Genomic DNA, 20,004 nt, shown 5'->3' on the forward strand with positions numbered 1-20,004 from the left:
CAGAGCTCCTTGCTCCTCCAAAGCCCAATTCGACAGCCACACTGCTCTGCCACACCACAGCGTGTGACCCAAGGGCTGGAAAGCATCCTTGAGAGCACAAAACCCTACAAAAGCCCATCTCCAGCCCAATCATGCCACATTTTACAGAGCCATTGGATTATCCCTGTGATTGGATTATCCCACTGTGATTCTGTGATTCTGTGATCCCCAGACTGGCTGCAAAGGTGGGACACACAGAGCAGGGCTGAACCATCACACTGTGCAGCACAGCTGCAGCCCAACCACTCTCCACATACAAGGTTTCAGATAAAGCAGCACCCATGCTTCAGAAATCAAGAGCTGTGATTACACAGGACGGTGGCCAACGCAGATTGCAGCAAGAGCTGGGGAGAATTTCTCAGTTAATTTTTGTCAAAAGAATGGCCTGCTTCCAAAAATTGCTAATTTTTGCAGTCCAGCCCCCTCACCAAGAAGATTCCAATTTTTTCCCACCAGCCCCTCAAGTCACATTCTCACTTTCTGCCTCCTTTACTAGGGGTTACTGGAGAGGAAAAAAAAAATCTCAAGAAAAAAAAGAGCAGAAGGGAAAAGAAGTCGTGAGAAGGAGCAGCATGACTTTGGCTTGTTGCCTCCAAAACAGCAACATCCCCCACCTGTACAGTGGCCATTCTGGAGCTCCCTCCAGCTCACCTGGGTTTGCTCCAGGCTGCACAGAACTGGGGACAATGGGGGCAATGGGCTGTGCCCTCCAGAGCTGAGTGCCACCAGCAGCTCTCCTGCCCCCCATGCACACTGCTATGGCTGTCCTGACTCGATGCAGTTATCCCCATTCCTATCTTTTCACTACGATGCAGCAAGCAGCAAAACCTCAGGGAAGAACCCAGTGCTGCCCATGAAGAAGCCCCCATGGATGCTCCTATCCTGCTCCTCACAGCTCTGAGCTTCAGCAGGTTTGAAAGAGCACCTATTAATTACCCAACCGTAATGAACTGAACGAGCTTGATTTCACAAATCAGTGTCCTGAGCGTTTTGGCATCGCCACAAAAACCCAAAGGTTGCCCAACCCCTGTTGTGCCCCTTCACGTGAGTTGGACCTCTGTGTGTTTGCATCACCTCTAACAGCAAAGTCACCTCGAAATGACTGGAGGCTGTTCCCATAAGAGGAGCACGAGGAGTTAACTAATTGCAGGCAATCCATCCACAACACAGTTTGCTACATGCTGGCTTTGCTACTACCAAGGCTGAAAAGGACTGAGAGATGCTGCTTCCTCAGCTCATCGCCAACACGGAGCCCAGTGGCCCCACTGAGAGGGCTTTGATGGAGCTCAGTTTCAGGAAGCCAAGAGATCACCATCAAAGTTGATAAATGGCTCCAGAAGGTGAGCGAGTCCCAGGCCTGCACCCACCAGATCAGGATTGGAAAGAACTTGCAAAGAAAAACAGATTAACTTGTCCCAAAGGAGATTTATGCCCAGCCTTTGCCTTGTCCAGTATCAGAAATATTTCCATCCTCTCAAAATAAAAAAGAAGAAAATCTTGACTGCGTAACCCTTGCTCTCTGCAGTTCTCATTCTCTCGCCATCCCTGCGAGTGCCCAATCTGGATGACTTTGAGCTCAAGGATATCTTGCAGCAAGCAGGTCTGCAGGCAGACGCTGTGCTACGTGGGGAGGACGGGCTCACTGCTGGCACAGAGACCACAGGTAGACTCCATTAAAAAAATTGGGAAGGAAAACTAAAAAAAAAAAAAGACCTTTTTCCAATGCACCTTTTAGAAATCATTCCCAATCCATCAAAACAATCCACTTCTGGAACTGAGCTGCAAAACTTCTTTTTCGGGAGGGGGGAACAGCGGGGCGTCTTTCCGAGGAGCAGAAAAAGGAAAGCAGCAGCACAAACCCCAGGAAAGGTGCTTCTGCCATCAGAGCATTGAACTCTAATCACAACCCCATAAACGAGTTACCTTGATTAAGCCCAGCCCGATTTAGGCACAGTTGCTCTTGTTTCCCTGACAGTGTTTGATCTGTTAAGTGCTTTCCATTCCCCCCCAGGCAGTGGTTCAGGAGGGTCATTACCATTCTGCAGACACACACGTGCCTGTCGTGTTTTGCTCTATTAGAGCTCGCCACGTTCACACAAAGCGTTTTTCAGCAGCCGCTCTCCCCATCCCCAACCGCTTCTGCAGTTGTGCAACTTGTCCCAAGCCCTGCATGTTAATTAAAGGGAAGGAAGAGGCTGCGCTGAGAAGGGATGAGTTGTGGAATGGTTGGGTTGGAACAGACCTCAGAAATCACTATCCCTATCCCACTGTCCACTCCATCCCTATGCCATGGGCTGGATGTCCCCACTCCATCAGGTCAGCTCACCCACAGCCCCATCCAACCTGACCTTGAGCAGCTCCAGGGATGGAGATATTTTCCTTAGGCCCGCCATCAAAACCTCTGTGCTCTCACTTAGCATAACTCGCTGCCACAAGGAGGGCACACACTCACACTGCCACAGCCCAAACCACGCATCCTGCCGTGTCTCCTGGTGCTGGATGACAGCATCCCTGACGGATGGACAAACTGACACAACTGTAGCCACCACCAGCACCCTGCTCTGGTTTAGGACAGACAACTCACACCGGTGGGGCTTGGTGCAGCAACAGCCGTATTTATTTCAGCCCCATCACACACGTGGCAGGGATCCCCTTCACAAAGGACACACACACAAACAGGGAGGTGCACAGGCAACCCCTCCATTTCCACCCCTCCTCGCAGCCCCCACCACACACCTGAACTGGATGCAGCTGTTAATGTTATTAATTTTTTAAGAAGTCTCATTAATTTCACTGCTTTCCCAACGCCCGCCCCGACGCGCAGCCCTTCTGCTGACACAAGGCCTTTCCCAAAACGCGCCTTCTTGTCGCTGTCGACGTTTACAAATTCTGCCGTCCCCATCTGTCCAGTTAATTACTTCGTGCAGTAGCCTGTTAGCTCCTTAAAAAAAAGAAAAAAGACCCCATTATCATTCTGGGCAGCTCCTTCCATCCCAGAGAAAAGCACATCCCCAGCGCCGTAATGGCTTTGTTACCGCTTTCAGCTGACTACAGGCAGTGCTTTGCAAGACTTCCTTTATTCCAATGGGACGAGGGCACAATCCCCAGCTCCCTTCTCGGTGACATCTCCCCGCTCTCCCCTCCTGGATACCCCCCCCCCATCCCCACACGCCTTCTCCCCACCACGAGGCACACGGATGGGTGTAGGTGCCATTCATTGGGATGAAGGCAGGAAGGTTTCGCTCGGGTTCGCCTTCAATGAGAGCATTTTCCCCGGAACAAGGGGCTGAATTCAGCTGCTCGGTGCTGCCTGATCGCTGCGAGTTGCCAGAGTAACCGAGGGCTGGAGCTGCCAGGGCCACGCTGCAGGGAGGGACGGGGCTGATGGCTGGCACTGCTCCGTCCCCAGCAGCACTGGGGGCACAGATGAGGGACCCCAGCCCCCAAAATCTCCCTCTGAGCAAAAGCGTGTGGCCCCTGCAGATGCAGAATCGTTCCCAGCACCTGCTGGGGATGCTCCATCTCTGCAGAAGTGAGGACACCCTGCTGTCACCTCGCCCCAAGAACCTGCCCTGCACTCCCAGAGCTGCAATGCAGCTCCGCCAAAGGGTTTTTCCCCCATCTGAGACGTGGACACACAACCCAATGCGATGGCTGTAAGGGGATTGGACAGGTTTAATGACCTTCAGCCTGAAATAGAACACAGTGAGGTCTCCTTCCTTAGTGGTCTGGCACACCAAAGGTCAAACAGAAGCAGTTGTCTCAGGCAGAGAGGACATCATTTGTGCTTTGAGGGCAAACACAGCCACCAGACAGAGGCTGCCATCCCTCAGCACCCCACGATCTCCCTTACCTGGGGAGCAGAAGCCAGGCACTGCCCCATTTATAGAGGCCCTGAAAGCTTCAAGGTATGCTTCCATATAAAACCCAGCCTGACTTCCACAGAGTTTGGCTGTAAAGAGGGTCGTGCTCTGTGGGGAGCAGAGGGTGCACAGAGGCATCCACATGGAACAAAAGCAGTTGGTTATGGAAAAGTTTGGTCCCACTTCTCCTAGACTCATTCGAGTTGGAAGGGACCTTCCTCAGCCATCTATCTCAGTGCCTACCTATTTCTGCCATTCAGCAGCACTGCCCGATGCCCAGCCTGTTTTTCTCTCCACAATTTCTGCTGTTTGAGAAGAGCCCATTCCCTCTCTTTGCGACTGCTTCTCGTGGATTCCTGTGGGGCTCAGTGCTGAGATGGCAGCAGCTTCCCACGGTTTAATAAATCAAACATCACAGAGCAGCGCTGATGGGCCACCTCATTTCAACTGCCCAGATCACAACTGTGCCGCTCCCACGCTGCCATCCCAGCCTACACACACAGCACAGCTACAAAGCACTGATTGGGGCTCTGCCTATCAACTGGCCAGGCAGCAACCACAAAGAGCCCCTCTCTGAAGGCTCCATTTCTCATGGCCATCCTGGTGCACAGATCCAAGTACCCGAAGAGGCAGTTGCTTTGAGCCCATCTCACGGCCCCCAGAGGAGCAACAGCCACAGGGTGATGCTCCTGCTGTGTTACACACCCCTGGGCCGGTGCTTCACCTCCCTTTGCTTCCTTCAACCTCCCCTCTCCTCCTGCCCAAGAAGGATGGGACAGCCCTAACCCACCACCACTGCACACAGCTACCCGCAGCCATCCCCTGATGGATTCACCCTCTGCCTCTGCAGCCTGTACCCATTTGTTCTTCGCCTTTTGCTCCCAGACCCCATAAAGAACTTTCCCCTGTCATCATTAGGGCCGGCGCCTTCCCACAGCCGCTGACTAACGGCTCCCGGTGGCTCCATGTGACTCTTTTACAAATATTCCACGTTACCTCATTCCTGATGCAAAAGAACAATGCCCCAAATACAAAGCAACTCTGAGCTCCTGGGCCGCAGTGACCACACGCCATGGGCACACACGTGTGCACACACACACTCACTGCCAGGCACGGCGATGGCACCACACTCACACGTGGCACACAACATCTATCTGTGCCTTATGTTGTTTAAATTAAGTAGATGTAGCCTCACGTTGGGAAAAATGAAGGGCCAACACACACGTGCACAGCAGCTGGCTGGATAATTTCCATCCTCTGAAAGCCGTTCCCCCAATAATTAGAGGTGTTGGATGCTCTAATGAGGTTAACGACCGTGCCACCCACAGGGCAAAGTTCAGGGGAAAAAAAAACATACAAGAAAGATAAAAAACTCCAACCCAGCTGTCTCAATGGGAACATGCAGGTACACAAATGCACAACACAGTGCATCCCACATTGGGGTTCCCCAAAAATTCACATCCCCATGGCATGGCAGAGCTGTCCTGGAAAGGAGCTCCGCTTTAGGAGCTGTGCCACTAAGCCAGGTTGGCTGCTGACATGCTCAATGCTCCATGCTTACACTTGAATGAAAGTTTATAGAATTATTAAGGTCAAAAAGCCCACCAAGATCATCCAGTGCAACCGGCATCAAAGCTCAACGCTTCACTTCTTTCCTAGAGCGGAGTTTTTCCATCAGCGCACACAGCCTAATAACGGGAACAAAACCAAGCCTATGGCCACAGCCTCAAGAAATGGCTTATGCCCCAACCAACCCTCCAGCATGACATTCTGGTGGTGGGAAAGGAGAAGACCTCCTCCCATTCAGTTGAGTCCCTGCTCCACCAAAGGGCTGCGGCAAAACCCTCCGTTAGTCACGGCTGGCAAACTGGAAGGGAATAAAAGGGACCTGTGAGTAATGCAATGCTATAAAAACATAACCACCTCAATAATGGGAAAATCAAAACCTCCACGTAAACAAACCAGCAGAAACAGGAGTGCTTGAGCCAAGCTCGAAAATTCCATCTGCACAACTGCAGTTTGAACATTTTGTCAGGAGCGACGTCTCGCACAGCAGCTTGGAAATGGTGCATTTCTGGTCCTGACATATGTGCAAACACACAGACACTGCCTGAGGTGTCCAGGAACGGCCTTCCAGCCTCTGCTTGTTGCAAGAAGGAAAGGTGAGGGGTAGCAGCTCTATGGAGCATATGCACAGCTTGAAGAGCCGCATTTATGCAAGCAAATGGAGCGTGTCAGCTGCACTGCATTAACGCCGATGTCTGCAAAATGGACTCAGGTATTTCTGTTGCTGGGACTGGAGATTTGCACGGCACAACCGAGGAGAGAGCTGTGCTGACACCTCCTCACCCGCTGGTAATCACAGCACATGGAGCACAAAGCAATGCTCAGGAGCACTGCCAGAGCTCAGTGTGCCACGGCGTCCCCAGCAGCCCGAAATCAAAGCAAAGGAGTACTTGAGGACAACCTGCCTTCCTCGTGGCAGCTTTGTCACAGACCTCAGCAGGCTCTAACTCCTGCTTCTCATAAAGTTATTTTCCTATTCCTGGATGTCACCTGCAGATCTCTCCTAGCTGTGCTCTCCTCCCCGCCTCCCCGCTGCCAGAACAAACCCTGCACGATCCTCCTCTTGACACAGAGACATTCCCTGAGATCCGAGCACTACGGAACGAGTTCTCCTACAATACGATAATTGACTCAGTCTCCAAAGGATAAACATGTCAAGATATGAAAATTTCTTCCCCCCCCCGCCCTTCCCCTTACCAATGCAATGAAGATGTGATTGAAAACGCCGTGTTCTGGGTGTATGAGCTATATTCTCCTAATTCATCATCCAAAATAAATTGTTCCATCATTTCTGCTAGTCAGAGGCTCCTCCAAGCCAGACGAGCCAAAAGCAGAAGTTTAAACACACTCAGCACAGCAGCAAGAATATTCATCTCCCTCCCCCCTATGCAAACGTTCGATCATCGCCTCTCACCCGAGGTTAATTAATCTTTCAGAGGCACTCAAGCCCACCGAACACACAGCAGAACGATCCCAAAGAGGCCGATGGCTGCAGAGCACCTCCTGCACATCCCGCAGCTGAGCTGTGATTCCAAAGCCACGGGCTGTGCAAAGCCATGCAGTCACCCCACGCTGTGCCACCAGCCTCGTCCTTTGGGAGAGCAAGCAATGACTGCATTGCACTGCATGCTCCTACAGGAGGAGCATCATCAGTGCTGGGCTTTATAGGGCTGTGCTGCACGCAGAGGATGTGGAGATGAGGAGCTCCACCAGACCCCGGGGGTGACATCGGCTTTGGTTTCTCTCTTTCCCTGTTCCCATAAAGCGTTGTTCACTTCCATAATTGAACCTTCAGCAACAAAGAACCTCTAATGGATGAAGCAATTTCAGGGGAAGCTGGGATCCTAAATCCAGCCAGACAATTGGGTCCCTAAATCCAGGCAGGGAACAGCCCCTGGGCTGAGCTCGAGGGTTCAATCCTTGTCTCGGGCCACTTAAGGACCATGAAGGATGAGGAGCATTACAGCACTCAGGGAGAAGGATGGCATGGGCTGAGATCACTCAAAGAGGAGGAGATGGTGCTAATTACACTGCCAGCAAAAACGGAAATGCTGGGGGAGAAAATACGAACAGCAAAGGCACTGAGTGGCTTCAGAGCAGCTCTGCTGTGTTACCAGCACTGAGCCACCATCCAGGAGAGGAGAAACAGAGCTCAGCGCTGTGCCGCAAGGCGATCAGTGAGTGCTCAATCAACAGCTACAGCTTAAGCAAAAGGTGTTTGAGAAAACAGTGCTCTCCCTCATGCTGATAAAGCAGGAAGATAAAGCAGAAGTGGGAGGAAGCTTGGTGAAGATGGTCAGAGGAAGAAGATGGGCAACCCAGCATTGCCCACTGCACAAAGAAGTGGGCGACTGTTGTACAACACTGCCCAAAGGAACAGAACATGAGAACGGTGCTGGTGGATTCTGTTCTTTCCCTCAAGAAAAGAAGAGATTAGTGACATAATTAAAGGGTGCGAAGGACAATAAGGACCATATTCAGAACTTTGTTTTATTTGCTATTGCCTCGTGCTGAGTTTTCCACACCGCCACGCTCTGCACTTCACCTACAGCAGCTCCTCAAGATGTATCATTGCAATTTAAAAACGGCCAATCTACCCGGCCCTGGGTAATTTGCTCCTGCGCCTACCTACAAAGCTGCACAAACATAAAACATGCCTTTCTCCTCATCAGAACTGATCGAGCACTCACAGAGCCATGCCCTGCCTTGGTGCCTTAGCTCCCGCTCTGGTCAGGTATTCACAGCCAGCACTCAAATCCCCCCTAAACCCTCTCCTCATTACAGGGCAGAGATGAGCCCCAGCCTCTCCCACACACTCTATGGGCCCCAAATTACTCCTGTAGCTCTTCTCTTATCTCTTACCAGTTCACCGACATAATTTTTAAGGTAAAGATACCAGGGCTGCACACAATGCTCTTCCTATTCGTATTCATTATTTCTCTGCTCAGACTGCCAAAGATAGCACTAACACTCCCCGAGAATTCACACCACGCCAGGACCGGCTCGTTATTGATAAGATAATGAAATTAAGCTCTGGCTCCTCACCTTGGCAGCAGCTCCCAGCACTGCCTCTCTCCAGGTGTGGGTTCTGCTCCCCGCTCTCATTAGCAGGGATTTGTAACTGAGCACCACTGGGGCTGCCTGCGTGTTTTCCCTTTTTCCACCACAAATCACCAATATCTCAACACCAACACCCATCCTCAAACCCCTGCGTGTCACCTCAGCTCGATGACACACGTTGCAAAGACCCCAAATCCCAACCAATGTGTTGCAGGCTGTGCACAGAGCCAGAGCTCAGCACCCAGCAAGGACCCACCAGGAAGGGATGCAGAGCCACAGGTTTGCTTCCACCACCCTCTGCCTCCCCATTCCCCACAGCAGCTGGAAGCCAACGCGTCCGGATGTTCCACCCATCATCAGAAAAAGATTTGTCGTGCAAGACGCGCGAGCGCTGACACCCGAAGACAAACAGGATGCAGATTTCTCCACTGCTTGCAGCGCATTATGGAAATACATTCTTAGGGACCATTAAATATGGGATTATTGACTAGATAGCAGCTCAATGGACTAGCTTGCAAATACATCTTTCAACAATTCTTAAAATGCAGATTAATTATCTAACAGACCGGAACGTTGCCTTTTTTTTTTTCTTTTCCCACAGACTTCCTAATGATGTGTGCATAAACAAACATCCAGACAGTTCTGTTTGCATTTGTGGCGGCTGCGACGCTCCTCAATAACTAAATAGTGACTGAGGGGACTTAAATCTTGTTTAACACTCAGCAGGAGCAGAACAAAAGCCGTGTCAGCCGCAATCACAGCACGACGGGTTACGTTAAGGAGCCCTGGGAGTCCAGCCGGCCTAAAACCAAAACACCCATTTCTCAAGCACAGAATTTCAGTTAGAACTGAATTCTTTCTGCAGGGTTTCCTTAAGAAATGCAACGCTGACAGCCAACGCTGAACTCATATTCCCCTTGACGTTGGTCTGAAGGTGTTGCACTGCAGAGATACTGAGTTAGAACCCACAAATCCCACCTTGGCTTCCAATTTGGCCTTGGTAGGGCTGACAACAGCGGTATTTTTTCACTGTAATTAACTTGTCATTGCATAAAATCACTGAGACCAGAAAACACCCCTAAGACCAGCAGGCCTGACCATTTGCAGATGATGTTTTTCGGCTTGCAACCACATCGCTCCCATTGCGACGGGTTGCAGCGCTGTCGGATGTCAAACCCAGTGCAAAGGAAGTGTGAAACATTATTATTCCACTTCACACCCACTTCCCCTCGGCGTGAACGACAACGCAGAGCTGCGAGGCAGTGATGAATGGAACCTGGAGAGCAGCAGATGCTCTGTGAACACGAGCACCATCTCTGCCCCCGATGTTGTTCGGTCTATAGGAGATGAGATTACGCACCAGATGTTCCCAAATCTCACACAAGGAGAAGCAAAAATCCCATCCCTCCCTGCCCTCAACGTGACAGACCAAGAGAAGAACTGCTCTACGGCAACAGCGACGTCTTGGAGGAGTGCAGCACGTGGGAAGTGGGTGCCACGGGGTCCCAGAGCTCACAAGATGGGGATGCATTTCTGCAGCCTCACCGCAAAGCCCCGCAGAGCGGCGGTTCTGGGGTCAGGGCAGAATTTCCATTAGCCCTAAGCCAGCTTGGGATTGCCGGTGCGATCTGCTTCTCTCTCTCATGCATATGCAATGCGGCCGCGACGGAGCTCCTCCGCGCTGCTTCCACATCACCGTGCGGATGCCTGAGCTGGCCAAACGAAGTGGGAAGCGGGCGGGGAGGAGCAGAGCACAAAACCTACACGCCTGGCTCTCTCTCCCTCACTAAGGATGCAAATCAACCCTGCAGACATCAGGAGGATCCGAGCAGCGATAGAAGCCGCTCTCCGGACGCCGGGAGGGGCACAGGGACCGCTGGGGGGATGCGCAGCCCCATAACCTCCATTATCCTCCCGTTTTCTTAAGCAGGGAAGCTGGCACCGCTCTGCCCCCCACCGCTATTTACTGCCCACATTCTGCTATTTATTTCCCAGAAATAGACCGCTGGCAGAACCTAATGAGGAAATCAACATAATTAGGGCCGTGGGTAGATCCTCAGCCCCCATTTTGTTAAGCTTCTGACCTGCAGCAGCATTAGAAAGGTTCACTACTGTAAGTCCATCCTCTACAAGATACAGCAATCTGACCCCCCAGGATCAGCCCCATTCAGCTACTTCACAGCTAATTAGCCCCACCTGCCTGATTGCTGTGCCCTACCTCAGGTTTGCTTGGTTTGTAAAGGCATCCACGGCAAAACGCCTCCTGCTGTGGCAGCAGCAAGGAGGGGGATGGAGCCATCCCTGTTGTCACCACTTTATTTACTTGGGGCTCTCAGCTGCACCGCTCTGACCTACAGATTTACAGCACCTGCACTCCATTACTGCCACCTTAAACCACTCAATCACCGATGAGTACAGCACACACTGACACAGCAGCTGCCCTTTGCCCCCCACCACAGCCCCAAAACACTGCTGTGACACTGCTGACCCCACCACGAAGTTTCCCATAGAGCACAGCAAGCTGCAAGCAGCCGGCAGCACCGCAGCCAACAGGTGCTGGGGCAGCCAACCCATAGGGATGTGTGTGCAGAGAATCCCAGCTGAGCTCCCTCCGAGCCTCTCACTCCTATTTGTCCCTGCTGCCCCCGGTAACCAACAGGAACGCTCACCAGGCTGCCCAGCAGCAGGAGAAAGAAACAGAATTCGGCCCTAACTTGTGCTGTGCGTGAAGATCTCCCCCTAAAGACGGTGAGAATCAGCATGCACACCCCAGCCACATCCCCAGGCCTTCGCTGAGGGCACTGCCCAGCTGTGTGCCCTCAGCACCGCCTGCATGCAGAATTAACTTAACCCAGACCCGAGGAAATGGAAGTTTGTTGGAGGAGCCAGCTCTCCTCACCAGTACAGCACAGCCACAGCACAAACCCGCTGCTCCCTGGCCTTCAGATGTTGGTCACCCCGTTCACTCCTCACTGCTCCCACCCTAGCAGCACCCCCAGCTTTGCACCCCCAGCACAGAGGGGCTGAGCCCTCCCCTGACCCCCACACCCCTCCCAGTTGATCCCCCTGGGCCACCTGCTCCCAGCACAGCTATGGCACAAAGCAGAGCTCCAGCACTGCACGCAGCCACTCTCCCAGCAGACCCCAAATCCCCAACCCACCTCCCAACCTCGGGCACTAATTAACCCCGAACACAAGGAATTAAACCCCTACGACACCAAAGGAGCCATGCACTCAACTTTCCCAACTTCTGGTTGCGCTCGGCAGCCCCAACCCGAAAGGAAACCGATGGGGAAAAGGCTGAGCATCGTTCCTCTACCCCGGTGGTCCCTGTACACACACACACGCACGGCTCACACTTGCGGGAGCTTCAGTGCAGCCGCCTCCCACCGAGCCCACCTCTGCTCCAGTGCAAAGCAAAGCGACAGAAGCAGAACAGCACCGAACATCGCGCTTCCAGCCGCGGGCACACGGCGTTCGGTACGCGGTGCCGTGTTGGTACCGGGGATGCTCAAACGATGGTGCTGCGGCCCCACCGCCGCCCCGGGTGGGGGGAGGAGGGGAACGGGGAAGGCTCAGTGCCCGCTCGCTGCAGCCGAGGTTCGGGGACACGGCTCAGCCCGACAGCGGGGCAGGAGGAGCTGGGGAGGAAGGCCCCGGGGAGGCTGCGGGTTCCCCGGCGCCGCTTCGCCGCAGCGCAGCCGACGCGAGGTCACGGTCCCGAGGGTCACACCTACGACGGTTCAGCGGGGACGGAGCCCCCGACGGCGGCTGGGGACGGCACGGCACGGCGTGCTCTGCCGGAGTTCGGCCGGAGCGGCACGGAGTGAAGTTGGGCCCAGGATCGGGGTGGTGGTGGGGGGGTTCCGCACGTTTCCCTCCGTTACCCCCAAGCAGCGCCGCTCGCCCGGCGCGCTCCGCGCAGCACCAACCCGCACAGCACCAACCCGCACGGCTGCGCACACCGCCGTCGCCGCGCACCCTCCGCCGCTCACCGGCCCAACTCCGCCGCCGCGCATTCCGCAACAACGCTCCTTCTCTTTGCCGTCCGAAGGCTGAGAACAACGGCCACGCGGAGCATCTCCCTTCCACCGAGAGCGGAGCATCCCCCGGACCACCGCCACCATCACCACCCCCCCTGCTCGCCTCCCCGCCCCGCACTCTCCGAACTTCGGTTTCCCCCGCTGTGGGCACCCCCCGGCGCTGCCCCCCCTGCCCGCTCCGCTCCCCCCCGGGCGGCTCCTACCTGCGCGGCGCGGCTCTGCCCGCGGTGCTCCGGGTCCGCTCCGCCTGTTCGGGGCCCCCAGCGGCCACCGGGAGAAGTGCAGGGGGCGGGGGGCGGCGTGGGGAGTGGGGGGGGTGAGGGGCAGGGGGAGGGCGGAGGGGTGGGATGGGGTGGGATGAAGGGAAGGGGCGGGGGAATGGGGAATAGGATAGAGATGGGATGGGAGGCAAAGGAAGGGGAGGAGGAATGGGATGGGATGGGATGGGATGGGATGGAGAGAGGGCTCAGAAATGGGAGGGAGGGATGAAAAGGAGGATGGGGCAATGGGGAGCAGTGCAGGGACGGAGGGATGCAGAGAAAGAGAAGGATGGGGCACGACAGAGGGATGCAGGGAGGGCAGAGGGCTGAGGATGGAGGGATGGATGCAGGGAGGGCAGTGGGGGTGGATGCAGGGTGGGAGTGAGGAGGATGGGGGCAGGATAGAGAGGTGCAGGGACAGAGGGGTGCAGGAAGCTGGCATGCAGGGAGCTGAGGGAGGAGGGATGCAAGGAGCACTGCTTCCAAAAGGGATTGGTTTTCGTAAGCCCAGATTTGGCTCTCCTGGGAGGAACATTTGATATCCAGAAGGGTTCTGTCTTCTCCCCACAGATCCCACCTCATTTCTTGCTTCGGGTCTCACTCCTATCACGCACAGCCCCGCTTTTCCCCACACGTCGTGGAATCACAGAACCATGGAATGGTTTGGGTAGGAAGGGGCCTTACAGCCCCTCCTGGCCCCAGCCCTGCCCAGGGCTGGCTCCTACCCTGCCTTGGGAGCACGGGATGAGATGCGCCTGCACACAGCTCCTGAAATCTCCGTGCAAAGACATCCTACAGTGCTGGGAGCCAGGAATGGGGTGGGTAGGACCTGTCCCATAGGATTCCTCAGCCACAGGGCACCAGGAGCGCTGCACCAGGGTCGGTTCCCAGGCGGTGTCCCCATAGGCTGCGCTGCTCCGCCCCCCTTTGCTGTACTGCAGCTCTGCTTCCCGGTTTGGTTGTTTGTTTTTTAAAAGCAAGAAAAACAAAGCTCCTAACCCCATCTATTAGCCGGACTCCTGCATTTGGAGCAATGAACTCTCATTTGACAGAAATTCGTCTTCCCCTCCTGCTGGGATGAAAGAGAAACAGAATCAACTTCACAAGAGAAAAAAAAAACCAAAAAACAAAATAAAACGCCTCTGCTCCAGAGACAGATTGCTCACAGGGCATGCAGGGAACAGGAGCTTCGAGCTCATCCCTTACACATCAATCCCTGCAGGACAACAGCCACAGCTCATTGCTCTGTGAGCAATCCCCCCCCCTGCAGACGGCCCACCCTGGCACCCCTCATTCCCAGCACAGCACAAGGCTTCCCTGCATCCCAGCTGTGTTTCCCTTTCGCTGTGGCTGCATCCCTTCAGGTCCCACTGTTAGGCCGGGTTTGGGCACAGCGATGGGCTCAGGGCTGAGCACCGCATGGATCAGTCCCATCCACTGGCAATGGCTGAGCCACGCTCCCCTCTCCCTCCCCTTCTCCTTCTGAGGTTGAGGTTCCAACCTCATCTGCTCTCTCCCGTTGCTCAGCCCAATGTGGGGCTGCAAATTGCTGCAAAGTGCTTCTCCAAGCACTGCAGAATGGCATCCGTGGTCCCAGTGAGGGTTTGTGGGATGCTCCCCCTGCACACAGAGCCCTCTGCGATGCACCTTTGTGATGGCAGGGCTAAAGGTCATGCTGATAGCTTGCATTGCTGACCCCCATTGGGATTGCAGAGCTCCTCGCTTCGTGTTCTCTCCCCCACAGCTGCCACCACCAAAGGCTGTTTCTTCTCCTTGCACACGGACAAAAAATAAAAGCAGCCCCTTGAAAAGCCCAGATGAAAACAAACTTCTCTTTGAAAGGCGACGAGAGCAGAAGATTTGAGAGACTTTCAGGTGAGAAATAATTACGAAAAGGAGAGATGGAGAAAGAAACCACCCTAAAAAGACGCCGTGGCCCATGCTGGCTGCTAAGTCATAGAATGGGTTGGGTTGCAAGGATCTCAAAGGTCATCCCGTTCCAACCTGGTCATCCTTCCAACCCTTTGCTACGGGCAGAGACATCTCCTGCTTGACCAGGTTGCTCACAGCCCCACGCAGCCTCCAACGAGGGGGCACCCATAAAGAAAATCAGACCTCCAAGAGAAGGAGGTAGGAAATGTGTTCACTGACAGCAAACCCAGACTGTGGAAATGACTGCAAAGCCTCCCGAGGGCCGACAGAACGCAGCTGTACTCTCCTTACCCACGGAGCTCCACTTAGTGCCGTTTATTCAGCAGTGCTGGGTAAATATCAACAAGGAGGTTGAAAATATTGATGGGGGAAGATACTTCACGTTGAATGAGGCGCAGACATCTGGAAACAAACAAACTGCTGCAAGAAAGCGGCGGAGATATTTTGGGTGCTTCGTTGCACCGAGAGCCCAGTGATGAGCTGCAGCTGTATGGTGCTGTATGGGGCAGAGATGGGCAGGATCACTGCTGGGCTCTTCCAATGTGCTGAAATAGTTGGGGGGAAGAGAATCAACCACGACCTGCAGCGTATTGACAAAAGGTCGTTTAGAAAAGGTCTTTGGGAAATCCAAAGCTCCTGGAATGAAGTGGAAGGGATGGTAGGGTTGTGTTGGAATGGAGCTGATAGGGGTTGCCTGAACTCAACCCACAGAGCAATCTGGGAATGAGTGGGGGTGCAACCAGGAGGGGCCAATCCCTCCAGGTAAAGGCTGCATAGGTGTCCCCAGAGAGAGAGAAATGCTGTGGGATACCCAGGGGAGAAGCTGCACCAGGACAAGCAGGAGATGGATGGCACAGGAATGCATCACCAGGTCAGCGCTGCCCCACGTGCCACAATCCCAAAGCACAGCGCAGCCTCTCAGGTCCTGAAATGGCTCTGGTGGAGCTCACAGCCAATGCAGTTGGACCTTCAGGCATTGCCATGGGGATTTGTTGGCAGATCCAGCGTGGGTTCAAGGGCACAGGCTGCAGGAGGCACCAAGCAGAAGCTCAGCTGTTTACGTGTGATCATTTATTTACAGCAGTGCAATAAAGGGAATATATAAAATAACATTCAAACAGGCAAAACACGAGCAGCATCATTAGGAAAGAATAATAGGGCTCTGATTACCAATTATAATACAGCAACCTCTCCAGAAACTTCACAGCCTTACCGCAGGAGGGAAGGAAAAGCAGAAGGGAGAACTCTGCTCCTGCACTGCAGCATCACCACCAGTGCTGTGCCCTGCGAGCAAACCCCAACGGGAGCCCAGCAGGCTGATGGCGACACAAAGCTGCAGCCTTCAGTGATGCTGCAGGGGAAGAAATCAGTCCAGCAGGGCTTAATGGTGATGACTGAGCTGCGTTGAAGGGCTGCCTACAGGCTGGGTACCCTTAGGTGGGATGAGGACCACAGGTCCCAGGTCCAAATCCCACCCATAGGATGCTCAGGGAGAGCTGCCAACCCAAAGGACAGCACAACCCCCTCCTCAGCAGCACCCAAGGAAAGCTTCCCCTGCCCATCAGCACAGCAGGGCCCAACGCTTCGAGCCATTCCAGCAAAGCCACCCCCCAAAAAATCCAGCAGTCACAACATTCTTTCCTTTAAGCTTATTTAATGATATTTGAAACGCGTAAATTTTCTATTTCCCAGATCCTGAAAACAACATTTTTCTTTCTCTTTTTTTTAAGTGACCAATATTTAATTCCAGAAACATACAACCTTATCAGCTAAGTCATAAAAGAGCTATTTTACAAACATACATCTGGATAATTAGAACAATAAAGTCTTTTTAGACATTCAAACATGATCAGTAAAAATACAGGATTATTAATAAAGATTCTTGTGTATTTTTTTTAAAGAATACTTCCAGATTTTTCTTCTTTTTCTTCTCTTTAAAGTAAATCTCTGTTAAGAGTACATGATTGTATGTTGTACAAAGAAAATAAAAATATTCTAATAGGAAGAGAGCTCCGAAAGACTGAATTCGAAACGCAACAGCAGTGTTTTGGCTGCAGGATCCCTTTTGCAGTACATCTGCTTGTCAGTTGGCACCTTTGGGGGAAGCAGGGGCTTCTTTGGGGAGCAGAGGGAGAACACAACGCCAGACAGCATCTCACAGCTGGGAGGAAAGAACTGAGTTGGAGGAAGGATGGGCTGGGCAAAGAAACCAGAGAGCATCGCCTTGCTCTGCTGTCCAGTCTGAGGAAGGGAATGTATCACCAAGCAGGAGCGAATGAAAATGCTTTCTTACCCTGGAAATTGGCATTTAAGAAACGTTATGGCTTGGAGGGGAAAGGGGAATCCTGAAAAGTGCATTTAGTTCCAGCTCCTTCCGCACAGCGAGGCACGGCCTGAGGTTCTGCCATACAGTAGATGTGCCAGAGAGTAGAAAGGAATCCCTCGTTATTTCAGGTTACTGCGCACAGATCCCTGACCCCACCATCATTTCTCTACAGGAGTAATGCCCCCTTTGCCAGGACGACCAACGCAGCAGCAGCAGGCCAGCAGAAACTAAAACCCATCAGCACGGCCTGTGACCTTTCTGCTCTCCGTGCAGCTGGGTTCAAACAGGTCGGGCTTCCTTACAGCACTGCAGCCTCCTGCACTGCAGAGCAGCCACCCCAAAGGCCTCCTTCCCTGCCGCCTGTCAGCCCAGCAGAAAGCAAAGATATTTCCCCCTGTGCATCCTGAGAGTGGAAAGGGACAGAGCTGCCCCTGGCCTCGTCCCAGCTCGCATCCAGCATCATTAGGGACTCCTGCAGCTCGTAAGCTGCAAAGCTTTTGGACAGGGAGTCCAAGGGCTGCTCCTGTGGGTTGCAGAGCAGCACTGTGCCAACTGAGCGAGGGGATGATGTGGGGTGGGGAATAAAGGGAGCTGGACAGCAGGTCTGGCTGCAGCCCAGCTCAGTTTCTGGCAGGATCAGGTAAAGCTGCTGCATCAGCATGAGGCAGCATTCTGCTTCGGGGGCTAAGAAGAGGAAGCGTGGGTGCTTCTAACCAAAGGAACTGGTAGGGCTGAAGGTGAGGAGGGGAGATCCCAGCAGGTAAGAAGGGCAGCGCCTGGCTAATACTGACAGAACGTTCATGGGGTGAGGATGGACCTGAGCAGGACCCGAGGAAGAAGCAGCTCCTGCCAGCATGGAAGAGAACACTTTGGCTTGTGTTGGCAGTGCAAGGCTCCTGCTGGTGAACAGCGATACTCTGTGCAATCAGCTCTTCAAAAGAAGAACTCCTCCCTGCTCCACAAGGCATCGGGGCTCCTTCTTTCACACCGGGCCCCAAATCCTCTCTGTTCAATCTGGATGTGAACTCATCCCTTGCCTATTTCTAATGGGAAGAAGAAGAAGGATCTCCTCTCCAACTTCAGTTCAAAGAAAAAGGAGAGATCTGACTCTGTGCCAACAGCTTACGAGAAAACATTTGTTTTAATGGAGCAGGGAGTGCGATCTTTCTGCTGACCAAAGATTCTCAGCACTTCAGGATCCACGCAATTGCAGCTGCTCCTGCAGTTCTGAGGGTTAATGGGATTTACGGGTTTGTTCAGTTCGGGTTCGTTAACCAGTTTAAAACCTGGAAAGAGGGTGGAAAAAGGGACTGCTCTGCACGCTTTGCACTACAGCTGCCCCACTGGCAGCCACCCCTCGCCACGCTGCTGCCCATCCCAGGACCAATGCAGGGCAGTGCACAGCCAGCAGAGGCTGCCCAGCATTGGCTCCGCTGGTGGCTGATGGTTACATCTTGTTCCCAGACAGAAAGGTGTCTCAACAGCAAACCCCCATCAGAACAGGCCCAGGGAAGTGCTGCAGAGCTGTTTCAGCCTCCTCTGCTCTGCACATCTCTGTATCAGTGAGGACACATTGGCACAAAGAAAGAAACAACAACCAAACACCCCAAGCCCTCAGCAAGACGTTCAGGTACTAAAATTTACTGGCCCTATAATCAGCAGTACCTGTGGCTAACTCAAATGGCAGCCCTTATTCATTCAGTAGTGAATCAGGGACAGACACCCATCCGCCCCACATCTTTGAAACACTTCTGGGTTTGCATTTTTTTCCTTTTTTTTTTTTTCTTTTTTTCTGTTTTTTTCTTTCTTTTTTTTTTTTTTTTTTGATCCAGAGAAGAGTTACAAAAGTGCTGCAGGTCCAAGTAATTTTATCACTTTACAAAGGAGACAATGATCAAAGCCAACAAAGTCAAGGGAAAAAAAAAGCCTATTCTCCTCTCCCAGTTTTATCTCGCATGTCAGCAAAGGAAAACCCTAATGGGAGAGAGAAGGGGGGAAATAAACTTTGCCCAAGTGCCTGGCTACTCAGAGCATGGAAAAGCCTTGTTGGACACGTGGTGATGTGGGCATTTGCCATGCAACCGTTGGATGCACACAGTTCCAGCCACAAGTCATCGTGACACCTTCATAAGTGGCTTCTTTGCCTGGCAGTTTGGGTGCCAGCAGGGAGTGCAGAGTCCAGTCCAGTGGAGGGAAGGTCCACAAAGCACATCCTCTGCCCTGGGAGCAAACGAGGCTCAGGAGCAGCGGGAGGCACAGCGCACTGGATGCACAGGGCCAGAACTGTCACTACCCAATTAAAACAGAACAACGACGACGACGACAACAACAACAAAAATAGGCAGATTAAAAAAATTAAAATGTGCTTTTGATACACGGAATGAAGTCAAATAAATACAATGATTTTTTTTTTTCCTTTTTTTTTTTTTTTTTTTTAAATGTCTAAATACATTTTTTTTATATCCTACACCCAAAGCTCTGTACATTTGGTTTGGTTTTTCTGTTCTGAAAAAAAAAAACAACAAAAAAAGATTTCTGGTGGCCAAGGAGAGGAGGAGTAGAATAGAACAGACTCCCTCACTGACAAGATAGTGCAGATGCCCCACAGGAAAAGCACCCATGCCTGCTTTGCTAGAGGATGGTTCACATTTGGATGGTCTGAACCCTCTTGTCTTAGAGTCCACAAGGAAGGCAGCGGGTGCTGAGTCCTGACAGTCCTCATCCAATCTTCAGTTGTCCTGAAAACACGACTAACTTTTCTCTGATGGAGGAAAACAGAAAACAGTGGTGGTGAGAAAAGGAGAGGTGCAATGAGAGGCGAATGCCTGGTGCTTCTGAACAACAGCACCAGCACAGAAAGCATGTCAGTGTGAGCGAGAGAGCACACATTTAACCTGAATCCCAGCAACCACGTA

General features: G+C 52.8%; 2 protein-coding genes across 9 annotated transcripts in view; both read right to left on the reverse strand.

Moving 5' to 3' along the window:
* The window catches only part of GRIK4 (glutamate ionotropic receptor kainate type subunit 4), a 123,827-nt gene extending 110,945 nt beyond the window's left edge, over window positions 1-12,882 (reverse strand). Inside the window, exon 1 of one of the 5 annotated variants that reach the window (XM_048968462.1) lies at window positions 12,775-12,882. The gene's annotated coding sequence lies outside the window, so the exon portion shown is untranslated. Of the gene's footprint in view, window positions 1-2,775; window positions 2,796-10,746; window positions 10,792-12,415; window positions 12,438-12,774 lie in introns of those variants that run through there. The other 4 variants (XM_048968463.1, XM_048968468.1, XM_048968466.1 and 1 more) reach the window with 4 other exon arrangements.
* Window positions 12,883-16,476: 3,594 nt separating this feature from the next.
* The window catches only part of ARHGEF12 (Rho guanine nucleotide exchange factor 12), a 66,855-nt gene continuing 63,327 nt past the window's right edge, over window positions 16,477-20,004 (reverse strand). For all 4 annotated transcript variants that reach the window (XM_048968163.1, XM_048968161.1, XM_048968165.1 and 1 more), the window contains one exon: window positions 16,477-19,850. In XM_048968163.1, coding sequence (XP_048824120.1) covers window positions 19,840-19,850 — 11 coding nt within the window. In that variant the 3' untranslated portion in view covers window positions 16,477-19,839. The remainder of the gene's footprint in view (window positions 19,851-20,004) is intronic.

Source organism: Lagopus muta, chromosome 22 (assembly GCF_023343835.1).
Source record: "Lagopus muta isolate bLagMut1 chromosome 22, bLagMut1 primary, whole genome shotgun sequence".
Taxonomy (NCBI): Eukaryota; Metazoa; Chordata; class Aves; order Galliformes; family Phasianidae; genus Lagopus; species Lagopus muta.